The sequence below is a fragment of the Schistocerca serialis genome, chromosome 4 (assembly GCF_023864345.2).
Source record: "Schistocerca serialis cubense isolate TAMUIC-IGC-003099 chromosome 4, iqSchSeri2.2, whole genome shotgun sequence".
NCBI classification, from domain to species: Eukaryota; Metazoa; Arthropoda; class Insecta; order Orthoptera; family Acrididae; genus Schistocerca; species Schistocerca serialis.
In genome coordinates, this window is record NC_064641.1 from 754,325,487 (window position 1) to 754,348,178 (window position 22,692).

At 36.7% G+C, this 22,692-nt stretch overlaps 1 protein-coding gene across 1 annotated transcript in view; it reads right to left on the reverse strand.

The window, feature by feature from the left end:
- LOC126474748 (dynein beta chain, ciliary-like) overlaps positions 1–22,692 on the reverse strand; it is a 734,368-nt gene that overhangs the window by 135,092 nt on the left and 576,584 nt on the right. Inside the window, exons 66-68 of the mRNA XM_050102225.1 lie at positions 11,670–11,975; positions 3,224–3,394; positions 2,997–3,145 (exon numbers count right to left, since the gene is read on the reverse strand). Of these exons, the coding sequence (XP_049958182.1) occupies positions 2,997–3,145; positions 3,224–3,394; positions 11,670–11,975 (626 nt within the window). The remainder of the gene's footprint in view (positions 1–2,996; positions 3,146–3,223; positions 3,395–11,669; positions 11,976–22,692) is intronic.

Below are 22,692 nucleotides of genomic sequence, written 5' to 3' on the forward strand. Positions count from 1 at the left end.
TTTAACTGAAGGTCATTATAACTGTATTCATACCAGACTAATGCAAGTCAAAATGGCACCAGGACAAGTATGACTTTTTTATTGAAGAAAATGACCAAATAGTACATGGCTGTATGCAGGTAGCAAACATTTTAATGGTCACTTCCTGAGTGTAAGCAGAGAAAAGGAAGAAGCATTGCACTACATGTAACAAGCAGTTCCACAAACAACGAATCAGTTTTGTAACAGTCCAATTATTTAATGTTAATTTAAGAAAAAATTAGCTCCATTTTATTTCCATACTCACTGGTCTTCTGGACTGATAAGAAAATGCTTGGTGCATGTGTGCTACAATCTACAGTACACAAAACGGGACAGAATACTTGTTGCAGAAGCAACAAAAAAAGCATACCATATTGAATACAATCAAAATCCCTAAGATTGGCAGTGTTTCGCAGCAGCTTGAAATTTAGTGCAGATTTCAATGTGAGATGCTTTTAATAACTTCCACAAAGAAACTCTATCTCAAAAACTGATGGAAAATAAAAAGAGATTTTGGTCATATTTAAAGTTCACTGCACAACAGTCATGATAATTTTACCAATGAAAGTGCCACTAAAGTGGAGTTACTAAATACTATTGTCTAAAATTCATTCATCAAAGAATGATAAAGCAAACATTTCAGAATTTGAATCAAGAACTCCCGACAACGTGAGTAACTTAGAAGTAGATATCCTCAGTGTAGAGAAGCCACTCAAATCACTTGATAAAGGCAAGTTTTCTGCTCCAGATTGTATACCAATTAGATTCCTATCAGAGTATGCTGATGTAATAGCTCCATGTCTAGCAAACATATCTTGGTGAAAGATCTGTTCCTAAAGGCTGGAAACATGCACAGTTGACATCGATACTCCAGAAAGAAAATAGGAGTAATCCATTGAATTACAGATCCATATCACTGACATTGATTTTCAGCGGGATTTTTGAACATGTTCAATGACTGAACATTATGAATTACCTAGAAGTAAAAATCTATTGACATGCAGTCAGCACAGATTCAGAAAATATCATTCTTGTACAACACAACTCTCTCTTTATTCTTATGGAGTTATGAGTGCTATTGACAAAAGGTCTCAAATAGATTCCATATTTCTGGATTTCCAGAAGGTTTTTCATGCCATTCCTCATAAGTGATTTCTACTCAATTTGTGTACCTATGGAGTATCGTCTCAGTTGTGCAATTGGATTTGTGATTTCCTTTCAAAAAGGTCACAGTTCAAAGTAACTGACAGAAAGTCATAGAGTAAAAAGGAAGTGATTTATGGTGCTCCCCAAGGAAGTGTTATAGGTCATCTGCTGTTCTTAACTTATATAAATGATTTAGAAGACACTCTGAGTAGCCCTCTTAGATTGTTTGAAGGTGACTAGTAAAGCCATCTCTTAGATTGTTTGAAGGTGACTAGTAAAGCCATCAGAAGGTCAAAGCCAATTACTAAATGATTCGGACGAGATATCTGTATGGTGTGAAAAGTGGCAATTGAATCTACATAATGAAAAGTGTGAGGCCATCAAGCATTATTACTGAATGGAATCCATTAAATTTTGGTTACATGATAAATACACAAATCTAAAGGCTGTGAATTCAACCAAATACCTAGCGATAAAAATTATGAACAACTTAAACTGGACATATCACTGGATCCACTGAAGAGGCTGCCTACACTATGCTTGTTCATCCTTTACTAGAACATTAGTGTGCAGTACATGATCACTGCCAGATAAGGTTGACAGAAGACGTCAAAAAATTTCAAAGAAGGGCAGTTTGTTTTGTACTATCGTGAAATAGGACAGGGACATGATATGAGAGCTGGGTTGGCAATCATTAAAACAAAACAAAAGTCTATCTCTTTTTTAGATGGTGAGATGTTTTGCAAAGTTTCAGTCTCAAACTTTCTCCTCTGAATGTGAAAATATTTTATTGAGCACCCCCCCCCCCCCCCCCCCCCCCCCGGAACTTAAGTGTAAATTTCAGAGTAGTGATGTAGATGTAGCTGTAGGTCCTTCCTGACCTTCCTTTTCCAAATTAATCTCTTGAAATAAAGTACTAAGCTCACTGAAAGCTCTGTTTATTTAATTAGAGTAGTTAGAGTATTTATATTTTATCAGGATATTTGGACTTGGGGAACTGGACAGAGGTTGACTTTATCAGTAAGTAAACAGCTGCTATTTGTGAAGTTACATAAATACTTTGTTTTGAAGTACTGAGTACTGTGAATGGAGGAGAACTGGCTTTTTCCTAAGTAGCTGCTTTTCTCCTGTTTTACAGTAGCTCCCTTCAGTGGCTGCTTCTGTCTGTTAAGATGTAACTTGACTTCATCTCAGTGATCTGTGGTAAACTGGATGCCAAACTGTAGCTGTGCCAGCCAAAGATGCTCATATTTCATTCCTTGTGTAACTACATGATGGTTAAGAAGTATCATTACAACAAAAAAGAAAGTACTTTCAAATTCTATACCCACAAGAGACTATTACATTGGATGGTCCATTTCTGGAAAAGAACTAAATGTATGCCTTCAAAATCAGCACAAAAATGGTAATAGTTCTGCTGCATCATTCTAAATCTCAAGAGTGAACCAGACATTAACTGGCAGATAAGAAAAATGATTCTATTAATTTTGCTTGTGCTTTACTCATGCTAATACAGTTACTTGCAAAAAATACTGTTCACTACAACACTACTGTCAATACCCTGCAAGTGAATTCATAGTAATCTTTACGTAGACAGAGCATTTTTACACAATAGAAATCTACTAATGTCTCTGATGTAAAGTTTCTCAAATGGTTGTTATAACTTTTAGAATATAGCAAATCATATGACCAGTTTTTAGTCATGGTAATTGCAAAAAAATTGTTTAAAACTTCAACTTTATTTAGATCACCTAAACTAATGGAGTAGTCACTGCTAAGACGCTGAGGCTAAAGCATTAAGGCAACTAATGGTAGGTCTACAGTAGAACCTGTATTCATCTTTAGATGAGAGGCTACGAATGCCACCCCAGCTGCTGTCAGATAAAAAGTCAACTGGACTAGTCACATGTGGCATTATGGGAAAGCGTAACAGGAAATCCAGTTCTGCAGGCTGAATTTCTTCATTCATCAATAAAATCTGAAAATGTTATGGAACAACATAACAAAACATATATACTACAAAACTGTATTTCACACAGTGATAGGCTGCACTCACCTGAAAAGCCATCTGTGAAGCAAATATAAGTTTGTCACATTCAAAAAGCCCTCTAGTTGTGTACACAAAAACAGAGTACGTAATACAGTCTATTAGATTCAAAACCCTTGTGGGCACATCATCAGATGGTACAGCTTTCTCAATTGCCTTTTGAAAAACCACGCTAAATGCCTGAAATTTATAAAAAGAGACCCATAATACATTATTTACAAATGTAAAATAAAATTGTTTGATAAACTCTCAGGCACACATCTAAGGAATATCATTAAAATATTCAATATTTCAGTGGATGAACTTATCAGCACTCTCAAAACTGCATGGACATGTGGAGGAGGAGGAGAGGGGCAAGGAGGTGGGTTAGAGGGATCGAACACCTCTGCCTCCTGAAATATTCTAAGTAAGAATTAGATTCTTCATTATCACATGTATCTGCTTTCCTTCGCATGCGGGATCAGCATGTTGAATCCCTGAGTCCTTTGTGTTTACAAATTTATTTAGCATTGCTCCCAACACATTCCTAATACAAAGAGGCGATTGTGTTGTCTTAACAAGTAACTGACCAATGCAACAGGTGCTCCCTAATGACCTACATTCTTTGTATCCTATATTCCTTGGTACACATGCATTGGCACAGTGTCATTCTATTTTGAGAAATTACTCACTTGCGTTAATGAGCTTCTTTGAACCACAGCCTGCCATTAAGCAATGTATAATGTGGTTCATCTTGGAAAATCTATTTAAAAGGCAGGTTGCACTATATGTGTGATGAGGATGCATAAATTGTTCTGTGGCATTACTTAAGAGAATGTTCATCCTGTAATGTGTGATAGAAGCTACTAAATGAAACAAATCCTTGGCTAGAATGTCTGTACTTTAAACTAAGTTTAGTAATACAAATGGTGCTGCTGAGTCCACCTTAGAACACAGTTCCCAGCATATATTTGCACATAGTTTGCACTGTCCCATTCACTCATGTAGAAAAATCTCTCTCTAGTACAGAACTTGTGACCTGCTGTCCAATAAACCAAAACTTTTGCCAGTCAGTAAACAGTTGTTAAGTTCACATGATGGTCATCAGTTTAGTATGCTCACACAATACTACACTGTTCACCAACTTGCAGTAATCTGAATGTTCTGAAATATAATTACGTAGCAAGCTACGTAAAATTCTCCAGCCCATCAGGAGTACGTCACAATTTTCTCTAAAAATCTTAAAACTTCAAAAATGTCATTTACAATGGCTCTCTTAGTTTCTGAGCCATTAATTAGGTGAAAGCAAATTACAACATATTTACTTATTGGTACATTGAACAAAATTTCCTCCCACTACTAAAGCTTAAGCACAACTCCTCCAGATAAGAGAGAGTAAATCTCTCCTGCTTCCAGAACACATGATCATTCTTCTCTCTGACTACTGGAGTATAATTTAGCAAATCAACTTCATAGCTTTTCACATACAGCATGGTAATATTTCTCCTTAACCAGTTCCCAACTCCAAATTTCATTTAATTATTCCCCACACTTTGTCTCTTTCAAAAAGCAAATGGACTCAAAACAGTCCCATCTTTAACAGTCTTAAGGACAAAAAGACTTTGTTTCTAGAATTCTTAAAGTGACTACTTTACAATGAGTATTTAATGTCACATATGTGACTCATGGCATGTTGCACAATGTGATTCATATGTGTTGACAAATTTCAAGATTCATATGTCACATACACGCTGCATTCACTTCATCACTTACGTTTAGCACTGATTGTGCTATTGAATACAAGGACATTAGAGAAGGAGGACAAGCTCGGTTTGCTTCAAGGGAGGAGAAGAAATCAGCCATGTGCTTGCAAAGGAACCATCCTGATATTTGCCTGGAGCAATTACGGGAAATCATGGAAAATCCGAATCATGATGGCTGAATGCAGATCTGAACCATCATCCTCCTAAATGCAAGTCCAGTGAACTAACCAATGTGTTCTCTCCACTGATTCTAATACCAGTATAAATGTAATTAGTAACATCAAACAACTGAAAATAATAATTAATGCTCTAAAAGTTAAAACATTATGTAACTTATACTTTTAGGAACGAAATACTTTTTATTTAACCATATAGTAAGAAAATGTTTAGTCATCCCTTGATGTATTTACAAAAACATATTAACATGACAGGATGTTGCTTTTAATGGAAGGTTATAAAATCTAGCTTTTAGGTAATTTTGATTATCTCTAAAATTACTTACGGTGTAGAACTGAAACATACAGAAGTTAACTACTGTCATTCTGAAAGACTTCATAGTGATTGGTATATGGGAAATGACTATTAATTCAAAGGTTGGTGTGTGATTTAAAACAATGTGCAAAGCATATGCACGCATGGCTAACTCTACAACATGCAAGCACAGGGACAGCAGATTGCAAATGTTCAGTGTGGGAAAGCATCCTGTAGAGCACTAGGCCAGTAAGAAAAATCTTACATTTTCCTAATAATCAGTGCACATCACTCACACACAGTAATGTCAATGACGGATAGTAATGGTGAATGGCTCAGAAAAAAGAGTGCACATCCTCCAAATGTATATTGGATTTCCACAAGTTTGTAACTGCATCTTCTGGATGTGATTAATGTGTTTAACACAGTGAGATCAACAATTAGATTCGCATAAAAATGAAGTGGATGGGAGAGGAACAATTATCTCCACTGATTTTTTTCTATGCAAATAAAAATGTTTTTAACCAAATGCAAACTCAACTTCTGTTGATACCAGTACATCCCAAATTAATCCTGAGTCAAGTGACATCACAGTGAACACAGCAGCTAGCAATAGTAAATGGAATATCAGACAATATGTGAATGAAGTTCACATTGATAACTTCTGCAACGAACTGCTGAAATCCCTATGGGTGCCACTTGAAGGCTACATATTCCCAGCACATTCCACAGAAAACCTACTTTTCTGAAAACAGTGGCCTCGCAGGTACTCTTGGTTGGCATTTTCTGAACACATTCAAGGAGCACCTTGTAAAAGTTTCATTCTTTTTCAAGCAGACAATGTTGGGATATGTGTACAACAACACTTGGGTCCTTTAAAATATGGCCATAAGGTAACTGGAAGAAAGCTCTAGACAACATTCTGGTCACAGAAAGATGATATATCATCTAAAATGTGTCAAATCTTCTGACAGAGTTTTGAAGGTAGCAAAGGGAAAGAAAAAAATCTGTTGTGCATTAACTGAACAGCAAAAAGGCACATCAAGATGATAACTGAAGTAAGGTGTTTCTATCAACTGTGAAAACTGCCATCCTGGAATGTTTATAAGCCCAAGTTGAGCATAAAAGAGGGGAATACAAAAGGAGCTCTAGCGAAGGAAGCATCAGCAGACGTTACACTCTATAATGTATATAAACAGTACATGTCAGTCTTTCTGGACTTCAATTAAGCCTATGATTCAATAGACTGTGAAGCCTGTTAAACATCCTTAATGAATTCATGGTTGACCTTAAACTGTTGGCATTAATTAGAAGCACCCTAACATGTAGAAATCCAAGTTAAAATCCTATGATGCCCTCAAGATTCCTTGGAGATACAACAGGAGTCTGACAAGGGAATAGGCTGTCTCCAAAGCTTTTCAATGGTGTTTTTGAAAAAAGTCATCTGTGAAAACTGACCAGTGCCCGATGAGAACTGGAACTAAATCCAAGGGGATTATGGTAAACTGTCTATTTTTAGCAAATGGTATGGCCATTCTGTCAAACAATGTAGAAATGCTAGGATTCAAATTGAACTGTTAAATGAAACTTCCAAACAAACTGGCCTGCAGATATCATTTGAAAAAACAGAAGTATTCACTAACATCGAAGATGCCCCTGCAAAAGTTTGGACAAAATATGAAGATATCAGCAAAGTACAAAAATTTAAGTATCTGGGTGAGATCATTATGAAAAATGCACTGGACAGGAAAGCGCTTAAGGAAAAAGTACATGAACCTGAAATAGTCTAACTAGCATTGTGCTCAATGCATAGCTATAAAATGCTTTTCACAAAACACTAAGACACATCAGTATGAAATGGTTCTGAAGCCAGCTGAAACCCTGTGCCCAAATGTAAATATAGGCCTCTTCAAAGAAATGAGGAAAAAGAACCCAAAATTACGAAAAAGAAATCATGGGAATCAACTGGAGGAATGACATGCACCAAAAAAGATCAATGAGGGATGTCTATGACAAAATATGAAAAATTAAAGATTCAATCTGTAAAAGATGTATACAATTTTATGGTCACTTCAAATGAATGGACAGGAACAGTTGACCAAGATCTTCCACTTTTTTAAACAATATAAAAGAAGACCTCCAGCTCCTTCAAATGGAACACAAATAGACTTGAAACAGGGATCCCTTCAATTAGTTGGTTTCATATCCTATGGATCATTCTGCATGATAAAATGTAATCATGTGAAATGAGTCATTTTACATTCATATCTCAAATTAATTTGAATATTGTTACATCTGAATATTAATAAGTTTTTTAAAATATAGAGATGTGAGGAATTCTTCTCTGGAATAGAAGAGTTATCAAGGAGAAACTTTTCAGTTTGTTTTCAAATTTTACTTTGCTGTCTGTCAGACATTTTATAGCACTGGATAAGTGATCGAAAATTTTAGTTGCTGCATTGTGAACCCCACATTCTACTGAAGACATTTTTAATGTATACTAATGAATGTCATTTTTCCTTCTGGAATTGTAATTTTGTATGTCATTGTTGTTTTCGAACTTTAGTGGATTATTTACAACAAATTCATGAAGGAATAAATATACTGTGAAGCAGTAATCAGAATGCCCAGCCCCTTAAACAGGTACCTACAAGACGATCGTAGTTGGGCACCACATATTATCCGTGGAGCACATTTTTGAACAAAGAAGATTTTTTGTTAAAGATGAATTTCCCAGAACATTATTCCCTATGACATTAGTAAATGAAACAAGCAAAATCTGTCAACTTACTCATTTGTTCCCAAGATCTGCAATGATTTCAAGTGTAAGTGTTGCTGAAATAAGTTGTTTTAAGAGTTCCAAAATGCACCTTTTCAAGTTTAAATTCTCATCAGCGTGGACAGACAAGAACTTGAAGTTTCCACCCTATTTATTATTTCCTCACCATGTGTTTAACTTATTATTGGTGTAGTACCCCTAAATGTGCAGAACTGAATATTTTGTCTTTTTAAAACTGAGGATGAGACCATTCATAAAAAGCCAGCAATGGCACTTTTAAGAACATAGTTTACCATCTCTTCTGTTTCTATATGTATGCTTGCACTGATAACAATACTAGTGTCATCAGCATAAAGAACTAATTCTGCTTGTTGTATACTAGATGGAAGATTGTTTATGTTATCCTTGGGGAATCCCATACATGATTTCTCCCCAGTCAGAGTAATGACCCCAGATCAGAATGGCTGAATTACTAAGTACAGCTTTGCACATTCTATTGGTTAGATATGACATTATCCATTGGTTGGCTATACCATCAGTCTCATAAAACTTTAATTTATCTAGGAGAATAATGTGATTGACACAGTTAAATGTCTTAAACAGGTCACATTAAATTCCAACTGTGCACCATTTTACTATTTAATGCTTGTACAATTTCATGAATGTACATGTAAATTGCATTCTCAGTACAGCATCTCTTTTGAAATCCAAACTGTGATTTGTTAAGAATATTATTGTTGCTCTGGTGGGATACTGTTCTAGAATACTTGTATATCACCTTCTCACAAGTATTGGAAAATGCTGTGAGCAGTGAAACAAATTGGTAGTTATTGACATCTTTCATATCACTTTTCAATAGGTGTTTGACAATGGCATATTTCAGTCTCTTTGGAAAAATACCTTGAGTTATTGATGCATCACACATTTTAGATAAAACCAGGCTTATTACATGGGAACGTATCTTTAGTATTCTATTGGAAACACTATCGAAACCATATCAGCTTTTATTCTTGAGAGAATGTATAATTTTCTAAATTTCAGAAGTAGTAGGTGATACACTCACATGATTAAATTTTATGAGAGTTGCTTTTTCAACATGCTGCTGCTTTCTTTTCCATACTTTCTGTTATATTTAGGAAATTATTATTAAATATTCAGTATTTGCTACCTGTGACTCACCATTTATAGCCCTTTGATTCAGGTCAACAGTGATATTATCCTGTTCTGTTCTGTGGCTGGATGACTTGTCTCTCATCTCACTACATTCCATGTAGCCTTAAGTCTGTTGTCAGAATTACTGATTTATGACATTATGTGCATGTTTATGGCTTTTTTAATAACTTTTCTTACTAATTTTGAGCAGCTTTTGTAGTGTGAAACTACTGTAGGATCTCTACTTGTTCTTACTAACAGATTCATTTCCCTTTTCCTTTCATAAGCTACTTTAATCCCTCTAGTGACTCATGGTTTTTTACATGGATATTTAATGTTTTTTCTGGTTAGCTTATGCAGAAAGCTATTTACAAGTAATGATATGAATTTATCATGGAATAGATTAAATTTTATGTTAGAATTTGGTTCACTATAAATTTCATCTCAGTTCATCTCTTGTACACTATTCTTAAAAACATATGTTTTGGAGTTTTTATTATTCAAACTGATTTCCACTGAGGAGCATCCATACTGTAGGGAAATATGTTATCTATCCCATTTAACTGTGCATCATGATCAGAGAGAGCAATTGTTATTTTCTTGCTTTGAGCTTCACCAACGAAAACTGACTTTATCCACCCATTGGAAAGTTAATTACTGAGATCAAACTGTATGATCCACATAAAGTTTCCAGATCATTTTTCCTATCAGAGTCCTTAAGAAACTCTGCACTGAAGTCACCACAGACTATCAACTTCTTGCAGCTGTCTGACAGATAGCGTAGTAAGAAATCCATATTCGTCAAAAAGGGTTCAAAATTTCTCAGTGGGGACCTATATACAGTTACCTAAAAACTGAACTATTTTCCAGTATTACTTCACAAGCACACATTTCTAGGTGCTGTTCACCACAAAATCTACTTGCCTCAATGTTTTTGAACTTGTGTTCTATATTAACAACTCCTCCCATTTCCATATTAGTTCTGCATGAATAAGCTGCTAGGGTGTAATCTTTTATATGTAACTTATCTAAACTTATGGTTATGTGGTACTCAGATAAGCAAAGGATTCCTATCTTTTCAGAGCTCTCAGAATCTCAGTCTCAACTTATCATTATATAATCAATCTGAAACTTCCCAGTGTCTTCAGGTCTCTTCTGCATATACAAAATTCTTAAATCATTCGTAAACTATGTGTTTGTGATGATTAACTTAAGCTCGGTGCAAAATTCTTTCGTGTGCAAAATTCTTTCAGGTTGCTTCCTTTTTCATTCATTTCCCCAAGTTCAAGTTCTCCTACTGTTTTTCCTTTTCTTGTTTTTTTCTACTACTGAAGTCCAGACCCCTCCACAATTAAATTTTTGTCTCCCTTAACTAACTATATAATTTCTTTTATCTCATCATACATTCTTTCAATTTCTTTATCATATGTGGAATGCTTATAAACTTGTACTGTTGTGGTGGATGTTGATTTTGTGTCTATCCTGACTTTGATATCTTGTTCACAGTGCTGTTTATAGTAGCCTAAATGAACTACTATTTTCTTATTCATTATTTGAACTACCCCTGCATTACCCCTATTGGATTTAGTCTTTATAAGCCTGTACTCACCTGAACAGAAATACAACTCATCATGCCACTGCACATCACTAATTCCCACTATATCTAACATCAACCTATCAATTTCCCTTTTTAAATTCCCTAATCTACCCACCCAATTAAGATAAGTAACATTCCATGCTCTGACCTGTGGAATACCAGTTTTGTTTTTCCTGAAGACAACATACCTCTGAATAGTCCCCACCCAGAGATCCAAATGGTGGACTATTATACCTCTGGAATATTTTACCCAAGAAGATGCCATTATCATTTAACCATATAAAAAAAACTGCAGGCCCTCATCAAAAATAGCAGCTGCAGTTTCCTCTTGCTTTCCCCCATTTGCATTACAAACATAGCAAGGCTATGTTGGCTAATTTTACAAGACGAGACCAGTCATCATCCTGACTGTGACCCCTGCAGCCATTAAAAAGACTGCTGCCCCTGTTGAGAAACCATACGGTTGTCTGGCCCTCCATTGTGTTGGCACCTACGGTACTACTGTCTAAATAGTTGAGACAAACAAGCCACCCCTTGCCAGCAGGTCTGTGGTTCATGGGGAATCTTTATGCTTACAGAACAGAAACATCCCACAAGTGCATTACACAAATACTCTTCGAATAACATATGTCCATAAATATAAGGAAGTGCTATTGTTTTATAATGAAATCCACACCGGTATTTTGTAAACATTAACTGTATAGGAGTACATACCTTTAAAGAAAACTGGTAGATAGGGTTGATAGTATTCAGATCATTGAGAATGAAGTACAGGAGAGATGCTCGAGCTGCTGCCGGTCTGTATAGCTCCCGAGCCTGGTCAATCTCAACGGATGTCACACGGGCCTCAGCAACTTTTCTTTCAATTTCAGCTGCTGTCCGTTTTGTTGTCTCTAGATTTTCTACAAGTGCTGTGTCACCCAGTATGTTACCACCAGCAGAAGACAACCTTGACAGCAAGTCATCTTCTAACTGTTTTAACATTATTTTAAAGTCATTCTGTTGTTTTGTTAAGTCAGCCTGTAAATAAAAGAGTAATTATTTCAAGACAATATTGTCCAACACATACTCAAGATGATAAAAATGGACTGTTCCCATGCTAAAGAAATTAGAAGCTGCAAGTAAAGTACGAAGCCTATTGGTGGAAATGGATGCCACTTATTCTTTGTCAATGCACAGGATTGAGCCCACTTTTAATTATCTGCTAGTCCATTCTGTATATTGCAGAAAATATGAAGAGGCAAATAATAGTCAGTTACACCCACCAAATAACAATGATTTGATACTGTAGTACTAAGTACACAGCAAACTTGATGCAGTGTCATAGAGGGGTATTCAGGAAGTAAGAAATGTTTACAATTTATGTGACAGACATATTGTATTCACAGAAATGTGAACAAGTGCTAACTACCACAGTTCATCAGAATACATGCAACTATTAGAGAGAACAGGAACTCCTATGCTTGAATAGCTTGCAATAATGTCCAAGTGTATCTGTATGCTCACAGCATGTTTAGTACACTTAGACAGCCAGTTCTTTAATGCACAGCTCAGAAATTCATCGCCACACTGAAAAGTGTACGGTGAACAGATACTGGGTGCATTAGTGTTATGGAGATAACAGAAACAGTTCAATAAAGGATCCAACAAGATGCACAGGATGAGTAGAGAAAAGGAGAGGCAAGGCAGGGATAACTCACCATGATAACTTCGTGCATTTTCACAAATTTCTTGTTCACTACTGCAAGAAACTGTCACAGAAGAACTGAACTTCTGCAAATTATGTGCCTGCAAGAACCCACATTTGCTAACAGAAGAACATACAAAGCTGCAAAAGAATTGGCATATAAATGCTTCAAAGTGGTAGGCCTAATGTCCAGAGGGCTATGGTTTTTGTAATCATATTGTGACTGTCAATGAAACTTGGTGCTTCTTGGGCCTCCACAAACAAAATGACAGCTTCTTACCACTCAGAAACCGCTATAACCTGCACATGGTTGTTTAGGACAGAAAACAATACTGCCACTGAATTTTTTGGAGCATATTGGAGCACCGATATCAGCATTCCACAAAGAGAAATGCTGTACAATTCAAAACAAGTGCTGTGGCAAGCTGAGCTATATTTTTCTTCTCCTTTTTCATCCACAATTGTTCATCTCCATATAGCAGTTGGAACATTACATACTATGGCTGGGAAGCAGTTTCCTTTCATCCTAAAGTCCCAACATACCCCATTCAATTTAATTTTCATCTCCTTTTGCACTTTAAAGTGTTTTTAATTGGCAAGAGATTTCACCACTAAAATACTACTGAACAAGATGCTAACAATTTGTTAACATTATGGATAGCATAACTCTTCATTATGGGGAAACAAAACATATTATCTACTTACTACACAATAACTGTCATGTTAGAACACAGTCCAATGTACATGAACTCCTTTATAACCCAACATTGTGTTCTGGAAAATTTTGTGTTCTTTTAATTGGCTAGTGGAACTTACTTTCTGCAAATTATTTGAATTATGACACTTCAAGATAAAGTCAGAGATTATATGTTTCATTCCCTACTTGCGAAGCTCAATACTGTTGTGCCCTGAAAGAGAATGCATTCATAGAACAAGCATAAATTAAACGTACACAAACAATTCCTGTGGCAAATTGACTGTCAAATCATTATGCAAATTTGGTTGTATATATAGGGAGAGGTAGTAAGAGGATGAGATAGGAAAGTGGTGCCAGTGAGCTACGTTATTGCAGGCAGGGAGAGTTGTGTGGAGCAAGTGATGGAGTGGAGGAATAGTTTGGGAGTAGGGAATACAACAGAGGCAGAGGATGAAAGAGGGGAGAGAGTGAATGTACAAGTCTTAACCACATTCTTTGCCAGGGCTTAAGCTGCCTATCATCATGCCTGATAAATGAAGAACATCCTATTCACAACCCATCAGACTAGGGATGGTGGCTATCGCTGAACCATTAGGTTTTTGGTTACACCATTTTTTTTTCTCCCTTTTATCCTGCCTGTGAAAACTGTTCAATATAACAGGTTTCTGAAATTACTGATTTTTTCTGTTATTTCCAGCAAAAATGTAAGCCATGAAATAAAGATACAAGTATTGTAAGACTCCAACAGACATTTGCATTATATGTTTCAAGACAAGTAGAATCAACACATCAAATAAAACATGCAAATAAAAGAAAAATCGATCCATCCACCATTAACTAAATTTACAAAAAAGTAATAAGGGGTTGAATACTACAAAAAATCACCAGTATTCACCTGATGATTTTAAATTTTTGATACTCTGCTCACAAATCATGTTGTAAATGAGCATCATATTAGTATTTAGACATTACAAATAGTCAATGCAAAATGGTGAAAACTGAGCTTGGTAAAGACTTTCTCATGTTAAGTTGTCTGTTTCCAGGGGCTACATGCTGATAAAGGCACATTATGTAGACAAAGGCAGCAGATCAATTACTTCTTATTTTTATTATAAACAATAAATGAACTGTCCAGTTTTCAATTTATTATTGTTGCCATAATTTACTTTCTCTTTTATTATTTCATAGAAATGGCGCACAAAAATTAAGATTTTGTGTAAAATTTGTAGCATTCTTTGTGTTTAATTATTTCCAATGAAAATCCTGTTTTGAAGTCAAATATATTTACTTTTCAACAGGAATTTCAACATAATTGATTTTTTGCTAACACAAATAAAAAGGCATAAAAAAGAAAACAAATGAACAATTTAGATACTATGCAGAACATAACATTTGCAAGGGACAATTACATGACAATACTTAAAATTTTCGTAATGAATTAATCTATAGGCCAATATTTATTGTTCAGTCTATGATGTGTTGATCTGTAAGTTGACTCCTCTTATAAGAAACAATATCACTGAAAGACAAACTAATCTTCCAGAAGCCACATAACATCGTATATGGGCTATAAATGAGAAGCCTAGCTTACACCCTTTACACTGCTCCCAAAAAACAAAAGGAATGACTTCTGAATAGTAAAGGAATGCTGAAAATCAAGCTCTATTACATTCAGAAACAAACCATCAGGCTCCACTTGCCCACTCTTGGCTACTACCTGATCATGTGATGCAGTTGTTCTGACTTCCTCCCTTTGCAGTAAAGATTAAAGTTTACCAATTTTGTCCAAATAGGTTTTTACCTCATGGGTTAAATTCTGTAAAAGCTTTTCTGGTAATGAGGTGGTTTTTCAGATAGGATTTTGTTTACACTGTGTTTCAAATAGATTTTTCTTAATAATTTTTCAAGAATGGTTGCTAGAACAATAACATAACCTCCTGATATTACTGACTTCTGAAAATCTCCTTTGCAACCTTTTTAAAAGACTTTAAAATATCCAATGTTACTGACAATAAGTCAATATAATTTAAAACTTACAGACTACAGATGGTGCCACTCTGCAATATACCTGATGTTCAGTTATGATGGGAAGAAACTGCCACACAGACCAGGCGAAAGCATGTCTCGTACACTTCATGTATACGCGTAGCAGCTAATAGGCCATGCCATGTGGCAACAGGCACATTATTGTCTCAGCAATGTAGTATCGATTCTTATATCACGTGTTTGTTGCTCATTTCTGTCAGCATTGTTATTAAAATAGCACTACTCAGTTTTTCCTTTTTTTATTAGAAAGCAAATAAAATTTCTTTAATACCTTGTTTCTTAAAAATAGTTTTGCTTAAAAACCAAAAATTTTAGGACTACTGCAATGGAAAGTTTATATACCGGTTTAATGACCCTGTTATTAGAAACAAATAAAAAAAAACTGTTATAATCAATACCAAACAAATACCTAAGAGTACTGGTTATTCAGAACAAAAATACCAGTATCGGTTTTAACCAGTATGTTTTTCCTTTTCCTACTGCCGTCCTCATTTCATGGCTTTCAACCACTTTTCATTGCAGAATTAACTTCTACTTTTTATGGCATATGTTGCTAAATCTTCTTGCCTTGTATTGTTACTTGGATGCGTGCTATTTTCTTGCATATTTGTCCCCATGTTTAGGTGCTCTGTATTTTAATTCTGAACTGTGCATATTTGTTTATTTACTTTTAATCCTCTTTACAATTACTTTCCTACCAGATAATTATACCTCACCTCATGTAGCAGCACACATTAGCACATATGTTGTCTGCTACTGATTCTAGAGTAGCACTCTTTCCATACCTCCAAATTTGACACAAGAACTTTTTGCATTTTCTCATCTTTTCTGCTGTTATTTGTAATTCCTTTTACACATCTCCAGTGTTTATTGCTGTTCTATATTATAACTGTTCATAATATCTTAAATTCGTAATTCCTATGCTACAATAAAATTGTTCTCCTGTCAGGCTTCAAATGCCAGCTCTCTACATTTCCTCAACAGTGTTTTATGATAGGAATGTCATCTTCACTCCAAGTATTCTCGCTTGAGTTTGTAAAGCATCTCCATAATACTCACCTGTTGATCGAACCTACCAGTAACAAATCTAGCAGCCTGCCACTGAATTGCTTTGACATATTCCTTTAATTCAGCCTGGTGGTGATCACAAACACTCGAGCAAGATTCAAGAATGGGTCACACTAGTGTACTATATGTAGTCTCATTTACGGATCAACCACACTTACCTGAAATTATCTCTATAAACCGAAGTAGGTCATTCATGTTCCATACTACTGTCCTCATTTGCTCATTCCATTTCATATTGCTTTGCAACATTACACCCACTTATTTAGTTGAAATAATTGTAACACTATTCAAGCTGTATGCTAACATTATGGAAATGATTTTCCTACTCATCGGCTTTGACTTACATTTTTCTACATATAGAGCAAGCTGCTATTCATTATACCAACTAGAAATTTTGTCAAAGTCATCTTGTATCCTCCTACAGTCACTCAGCAATGATGACTTCCTGTTCCACAGCATCATCAGTAAACATCTGCAGACTGCTGCTCATCCAACCTGCCAGATAATTTATGAATTTAGAGAATAATAGTAGTCCTATCACTTCTTTGGGACACTCCTGATGATACCCATGTCTCTGATGAACATTTGCCACTGAGGACACTGTACTTGTTTTTGTTACTTAAGAAGTTGCCGAGCCACTCACAGTTCTGAGAACATATTTCCATATGCTCATAGCTTGGTTAACAGTCTGCAGTGGAGCACAATCTCAAATACCTTCCAGAAAAGTAGGAATACAGAATCTGCATGTTGACCTTCATCTATATTTCACCAGTTACCATGTGACAGCAAGCTGAGTTTAGCACAACCAATGCTTTCTAAAACCATGCTGATTTGTGGATACATGCCCCACCATCTCAAGGTAATTTATATTTGAACTGAGAATATGGTCAATAATTCTGCAGCAAACTGATATTGCTCTGTAATTTTATGAGTCCCTTCTGTTACCATTCTTATATACATAAGTTACCTGAGCTTTTTTCCACTCACTTGGGTCTTAGTGCTGGGCGAGACATTCACAATAAATGCCAGCTAAATAAGGGGCCAATACAGCAGAGTACTCTCTTTAAAGCCGAACTTGGTTTAGGAAAGAAACAAATGAGGGTTTTTGTGTGATGTGTTACAATCCAAGCACAATCTGTCACCATGCTAATATATGTCCCAACTTTTACCCTATAAATATCTTGTGGTCACTGTTCTTGAAGTTATTTACTGTAGTGGACCTGCTATGCAGTGCTTCTAGAAAGTGTTGTGACCTCTTGACAACAGACTTCTTTAAGTCTCACAGGGGCAGATGCTGAAAGAGAGCTCAGATCTATTCAAGCTACTAAAACAACAAAGTAACTTTTGAGATCATTCTTCTGTATTATAAATGCAATTTTTCAACTGTACAACTGCATTTACATCTGTGGGTGAACAAATCTCTCTTAAAAAGTACCTCAAAACAGATCACAACATGTATTCAAGTACTGATATGATATTACACAATGACAGGTCTCATATAATCTTTAATTTTTCTGGTGTTGTCATTATCATCCAGGTCATTTGCTTCCCCATAGCTTAAGGGACCCTGCACAGTGCATAGAGACACTCACTCATCATGTGTTGTCAATTTTCTGAGCTGATGTCTTTTGCACACAGTCTTCACATATGCAAAGCAAGGCATGCACTATGGATTGTTCCACAACCTAAACAACATTTCTGGTTTCCACAAACAGCTTTTGTTGGCCTGAGTGGTTAGAAGTGAAACATATTTTCTGCAGAATCAACACGTCACACTACCGATTCCCCCACTGAGGTGAAATATGTCATGAAACCCATCTTACTTGACTACTCACAAACATCACATAACACTGAAAAATGTCAACAAATAACAATAGTTTTAACTTTCATTCAGTTACTGGTATTTATGAGAGCTTAACTCTCCCCTTTGCATTTTCATTTTAGAAAAAATATCTGTTGCATAATGCAGCTTTTACGGATGAAAGACAGAGAGTCTAAAATAGCCTCATTTCACATTTAACATACTTCATTCAACATATTGGTTTATGTCTATTCAACAGTTTATGCGTATTCAACCGTTGTTCATTGCATGCTACAATGTAGTAAATGACTTTGCAATTATGCATTTTATTGCTCTATTTGTACTGGAGTTCTCTCGTACATTATCCAGTTAGTTTATACTTATTATTTCATTCTCGTAGCTAAAATTATAAGAGATATTTGCCTTGTTTGTTCAGCTACATCATTATTGGAATACTCTTACTCAAAGGTAATTGCATTTACTTTTCTTTCAATTCACTGATTACAATAGCATGATTTTCTCAAATTTATTCAGATAGAAAATATTTAAGTTCATTTTACCATAGGGAGTTACATCCTGACATTTTGATCTACACCATTCTCCACAATTTCAAATCTCAAGACTGTGGTAAGTCAAACATGTGCAGAAAAGTAAATTCAAAGAATCATCACTGCCCATGTACGTCTGACCACTTCAACCATGTGACAAACAGTCACTGTACAGCTTCCCACCTCTGTAAGAACTGCATTTACACTTTGTCTTACAAGAAGATAGTGTATGAATGCATTTTTATCTTTTCATTGTGAGCATCCCTTTATTAATCCGTCTATACAAAAAACAGTTCAAGTCATTCCATCTGTGGATTCACCTAACTATGGATTAGAGCGTCCGTTTCCTGTTTTCAACTATCCTTCTCCTCTCCAATGCATACATAAAACTGGGTATGCCCTGTCTTAAATCTTTAACGACATGCACAGCCTCTAACCCTTATCTTTCTGCATCTCAGTGACAAAGTTTCTCCATAGCAAATTGACTCTGCCCGGTTACTCCAAACATATGTTTCCTGATGACTCCTTCTTTCTTATGTTTTCATCTTTACTTCTTCTAATGCAATAGCTTACAAATATTTTATCTCCTACATTCATATTACCATTTGTTACTACTAACATTGATGCACACTTCTTCAAGAAGTCTTCATATTCTAATAGATACTTGTTGTCAATGACTGTCCCTAAGGATCTCTTCATTGCATTATAATGTTTATCATTATTTTTTGTTACTAAAATGGCCATAGTTCGCTCACATAAAAAATGAAAAAATGCAATACTAAGTGTTTATTTGTATGAAATGTATTTTTTTCTTGATTTCTTTATACAAATTCTCACTGGATATATTAAAAGTTAGATTCTACAGCTGTGTTGAGCATAAGTTTCAGTTTGCCCTTAATCTGTACAATATACACACATTAAAAAAAACTTTTGCATCATCCTGGTTCCCAGAACTCCTGAAGACAGATGTTGACTGTGGATATTGTATCACAGACACAGTCCCTTTGACTGTTCAGAGATGTCACTGAACTTGCCCAAAGATGTAAATAACCATGAATGAGCAGCACCTGTTAGACAGAGGGGGTCTGACAGCCAATTACTTCCAGTCATTCCACTAGAAAGGAAGTACACAACTCGTGTTGTCTGTAGTTCAACCATGGTTCTACATCTACATTGATACTCCGCAAGCCACCCAACGGTGTGTGGCGGAGGGCACTTTACGTGCCACTGTCATTACCTCCCTTTCCTGTTCCAGTCGCGTATGGTTCGCGGGAAGAACGACTGTCTGAAAGCCTCCGTGCGCGCTCTAATCTCTCTAATTTTACATTCGTGATCTCCTCGGGAAGTATAAGTAGGGGGAAGCAATATATTCGATACCTCATCCAGAAACGCACCCTCTCGAAACCTGGCGAGCAAGCTACACCGCGATGCAGAGCGCCTCTCTTGCAGAGTCTGCCACTTGAGTTTATTAAAAATCTCCGTAACGCTATCACGGTTACCAAATAACCCAGTGACGAAACACGCCGCTCTTCTTTGGATCTTCTCTATCTCCTCCGTCAACCCGACCTGGTACGGATCCCACACTGATGAGCAATACTCAAGTATAGGTCGAACGAGTGTTTTGTAAGCCACCTCCTTTGTTGATGGACTACATTTTCTAAGCACTCTCCCAATGAATCTCAACCTGGTACCCGCCTTACCAACAATTAGTTTTATATGATCATTCCTCTTCAAATCGTTCCGTACGCATACTCCCAGGTATTTTACAGAAGTAACTGCTACCAGTGTTTGTTCCGCTATCATATAATCATACAATAAAGGATCCTTCTTTCTATGTATTCGCAATCGATCACATCTGCATTGTTACTTTGTGCCAGGAAGGGCTCTCAACAAGGGAAGTGTCCAGGTGTCTCGGTGTGAATCAAAATGATGCTGTTCGGAAGTGGAGGGGATACGGAGAAACAGGAACTGGCGATGACATGCCTCGCTCAGGCCGCCCTAGGGCTACTACTGCAGTGGATTACCACTTCCTACGTATTATGGCTTAGAGGAACCCTCACAGCAATGCCACCATGTTGAATAATGCTTTTTGTGCAGGCACAGGATGTCACATTATGACTCAAACTGTGCGCAATAGGCTGCATGATGCACAACTTCACTCCCAACATCCATGGTGAGGTCCATCTTTGCAACCACAACACCATGCAGCACGGTACAGATGGGTCCAACAACATGCCAAATGGATCGCTCAGGATTGGCATAATGTTCTCTTCACCAATGAGTGTCGCATATACCTTCAACCAGACAATCGTCGGAGACATGCTTGGAGGCAACCTGGTCAGGCTGAACGCCTTAGACACACTGCCCAGCAAGTGCAGCAAGTTGTAGATTCCCTGCTGTTTTGGGATGGCATTATGTGGGGAGGACATATGCTACTCGTAGTCATGGAAGGCGCCGTAACTGCTGTATAATACGTGAATGCCATCCTCCGACCGATAGTGCAATAATTTTGGCAGCATATTCATCTTCATGGACGACAATTCATGCTCCCATTGCGCACATTTTGTGAATGACTTCCTTCTGGATAACAATATTGCTCGACTAGAGTGGCCAGCACATTCTCCAGACATGAAGCCTAACGAACATGTCTGGGATAGATTGAAAAGGGCTATTTATGGACGAAGTGACCCACCAACCACTCTGAGGGATCTATGCCGAATCGCCATTGAGGAGTGGGACAATCTGGACCAACAGCACCTTGATGAACTTGTGGATAGTATGCAACAACGAATACAATGCAAGAAGATGTGCTACTGGGTATTAGAGGTATCGGTGTGTACAGCAGTCTCGCAATATGGTGGAACAACATGCTATGTGTGGTTTTCATGAGAAATAAAAAGGGCTGAAATGATGTTTATGATGATCTCTATTCCAAGTTTCTGTACAGGTTCCGGAACTCTCGGAACTGAGGTGATGCAAAGCTTTTTTTTATGTGTATATATATGATGATGTAGATGAAGACGAAATGGGAGATAAGATACTGCGTGAAGAGTTTGACAGAGCACTGAAAGACCTGAGTCGAAACAAGGCCCCGGGAGTAGACAACATTCCATTAGAACTACTGATGGCCTTGGGAGAGCCAGTCATGACAAAACTCTACCATCTGGTGAGCAAAATGTATGAGACAGGCGAAATACCCTCAGACTTCAAGAAGAATATAATAATTCCAATCCCAAAGAAAGCAGGTGTTGACAGATGTGAAAATTACCGAACTATCAGTTTAATAAGTCACAGCTGCAAAATACTAACGCGAATTCTTTACAGACGAACAGAAAAACTGGTAGAAGCGGACCTCGGGGAAGATCAGTTTGGATTCCGTAGAAATGTTGGAACACGTGAGGCAATACTAACCTTACGACTTATCTTAGAAGAAAGATTAAGAAAAGGCAAACCTATGTTTCTAGCATTTGTAGACTTAGAGAAAGCTTTTGACAATGTTAACTGGAATACTCTCTTTCAAATTCTGAAGGTGGCAGGGGTAAAATACAGGGAGCGAAAGCCTACTTACAATTTGTACAGAAACCAGATGGCAGTTATAAGAGTTGAGGGGCATGAAAGGGAAGCAGTGGTTGGGAAAGGAGTGAGACAGGGTTGTAGCCTGTCCCCGATGTTATTCAATCTGTATATTGAGCAAGCAGTAAAGGAAACAAAAGAAAAATTCAGAGTAGGTATTAAAATTCATGGAGAAGAAGTAAAAACTTTGAGGTTCGCCGATGACATTGTAATTCTGTCAGAGACAGCAAAGGACTTGGAAGAGCAGTTGAACGGAATGGACAGTGTCTTGAAAGGAGGATATAAGGTGAACATCAACAAAAGCAAAACGAGGATAA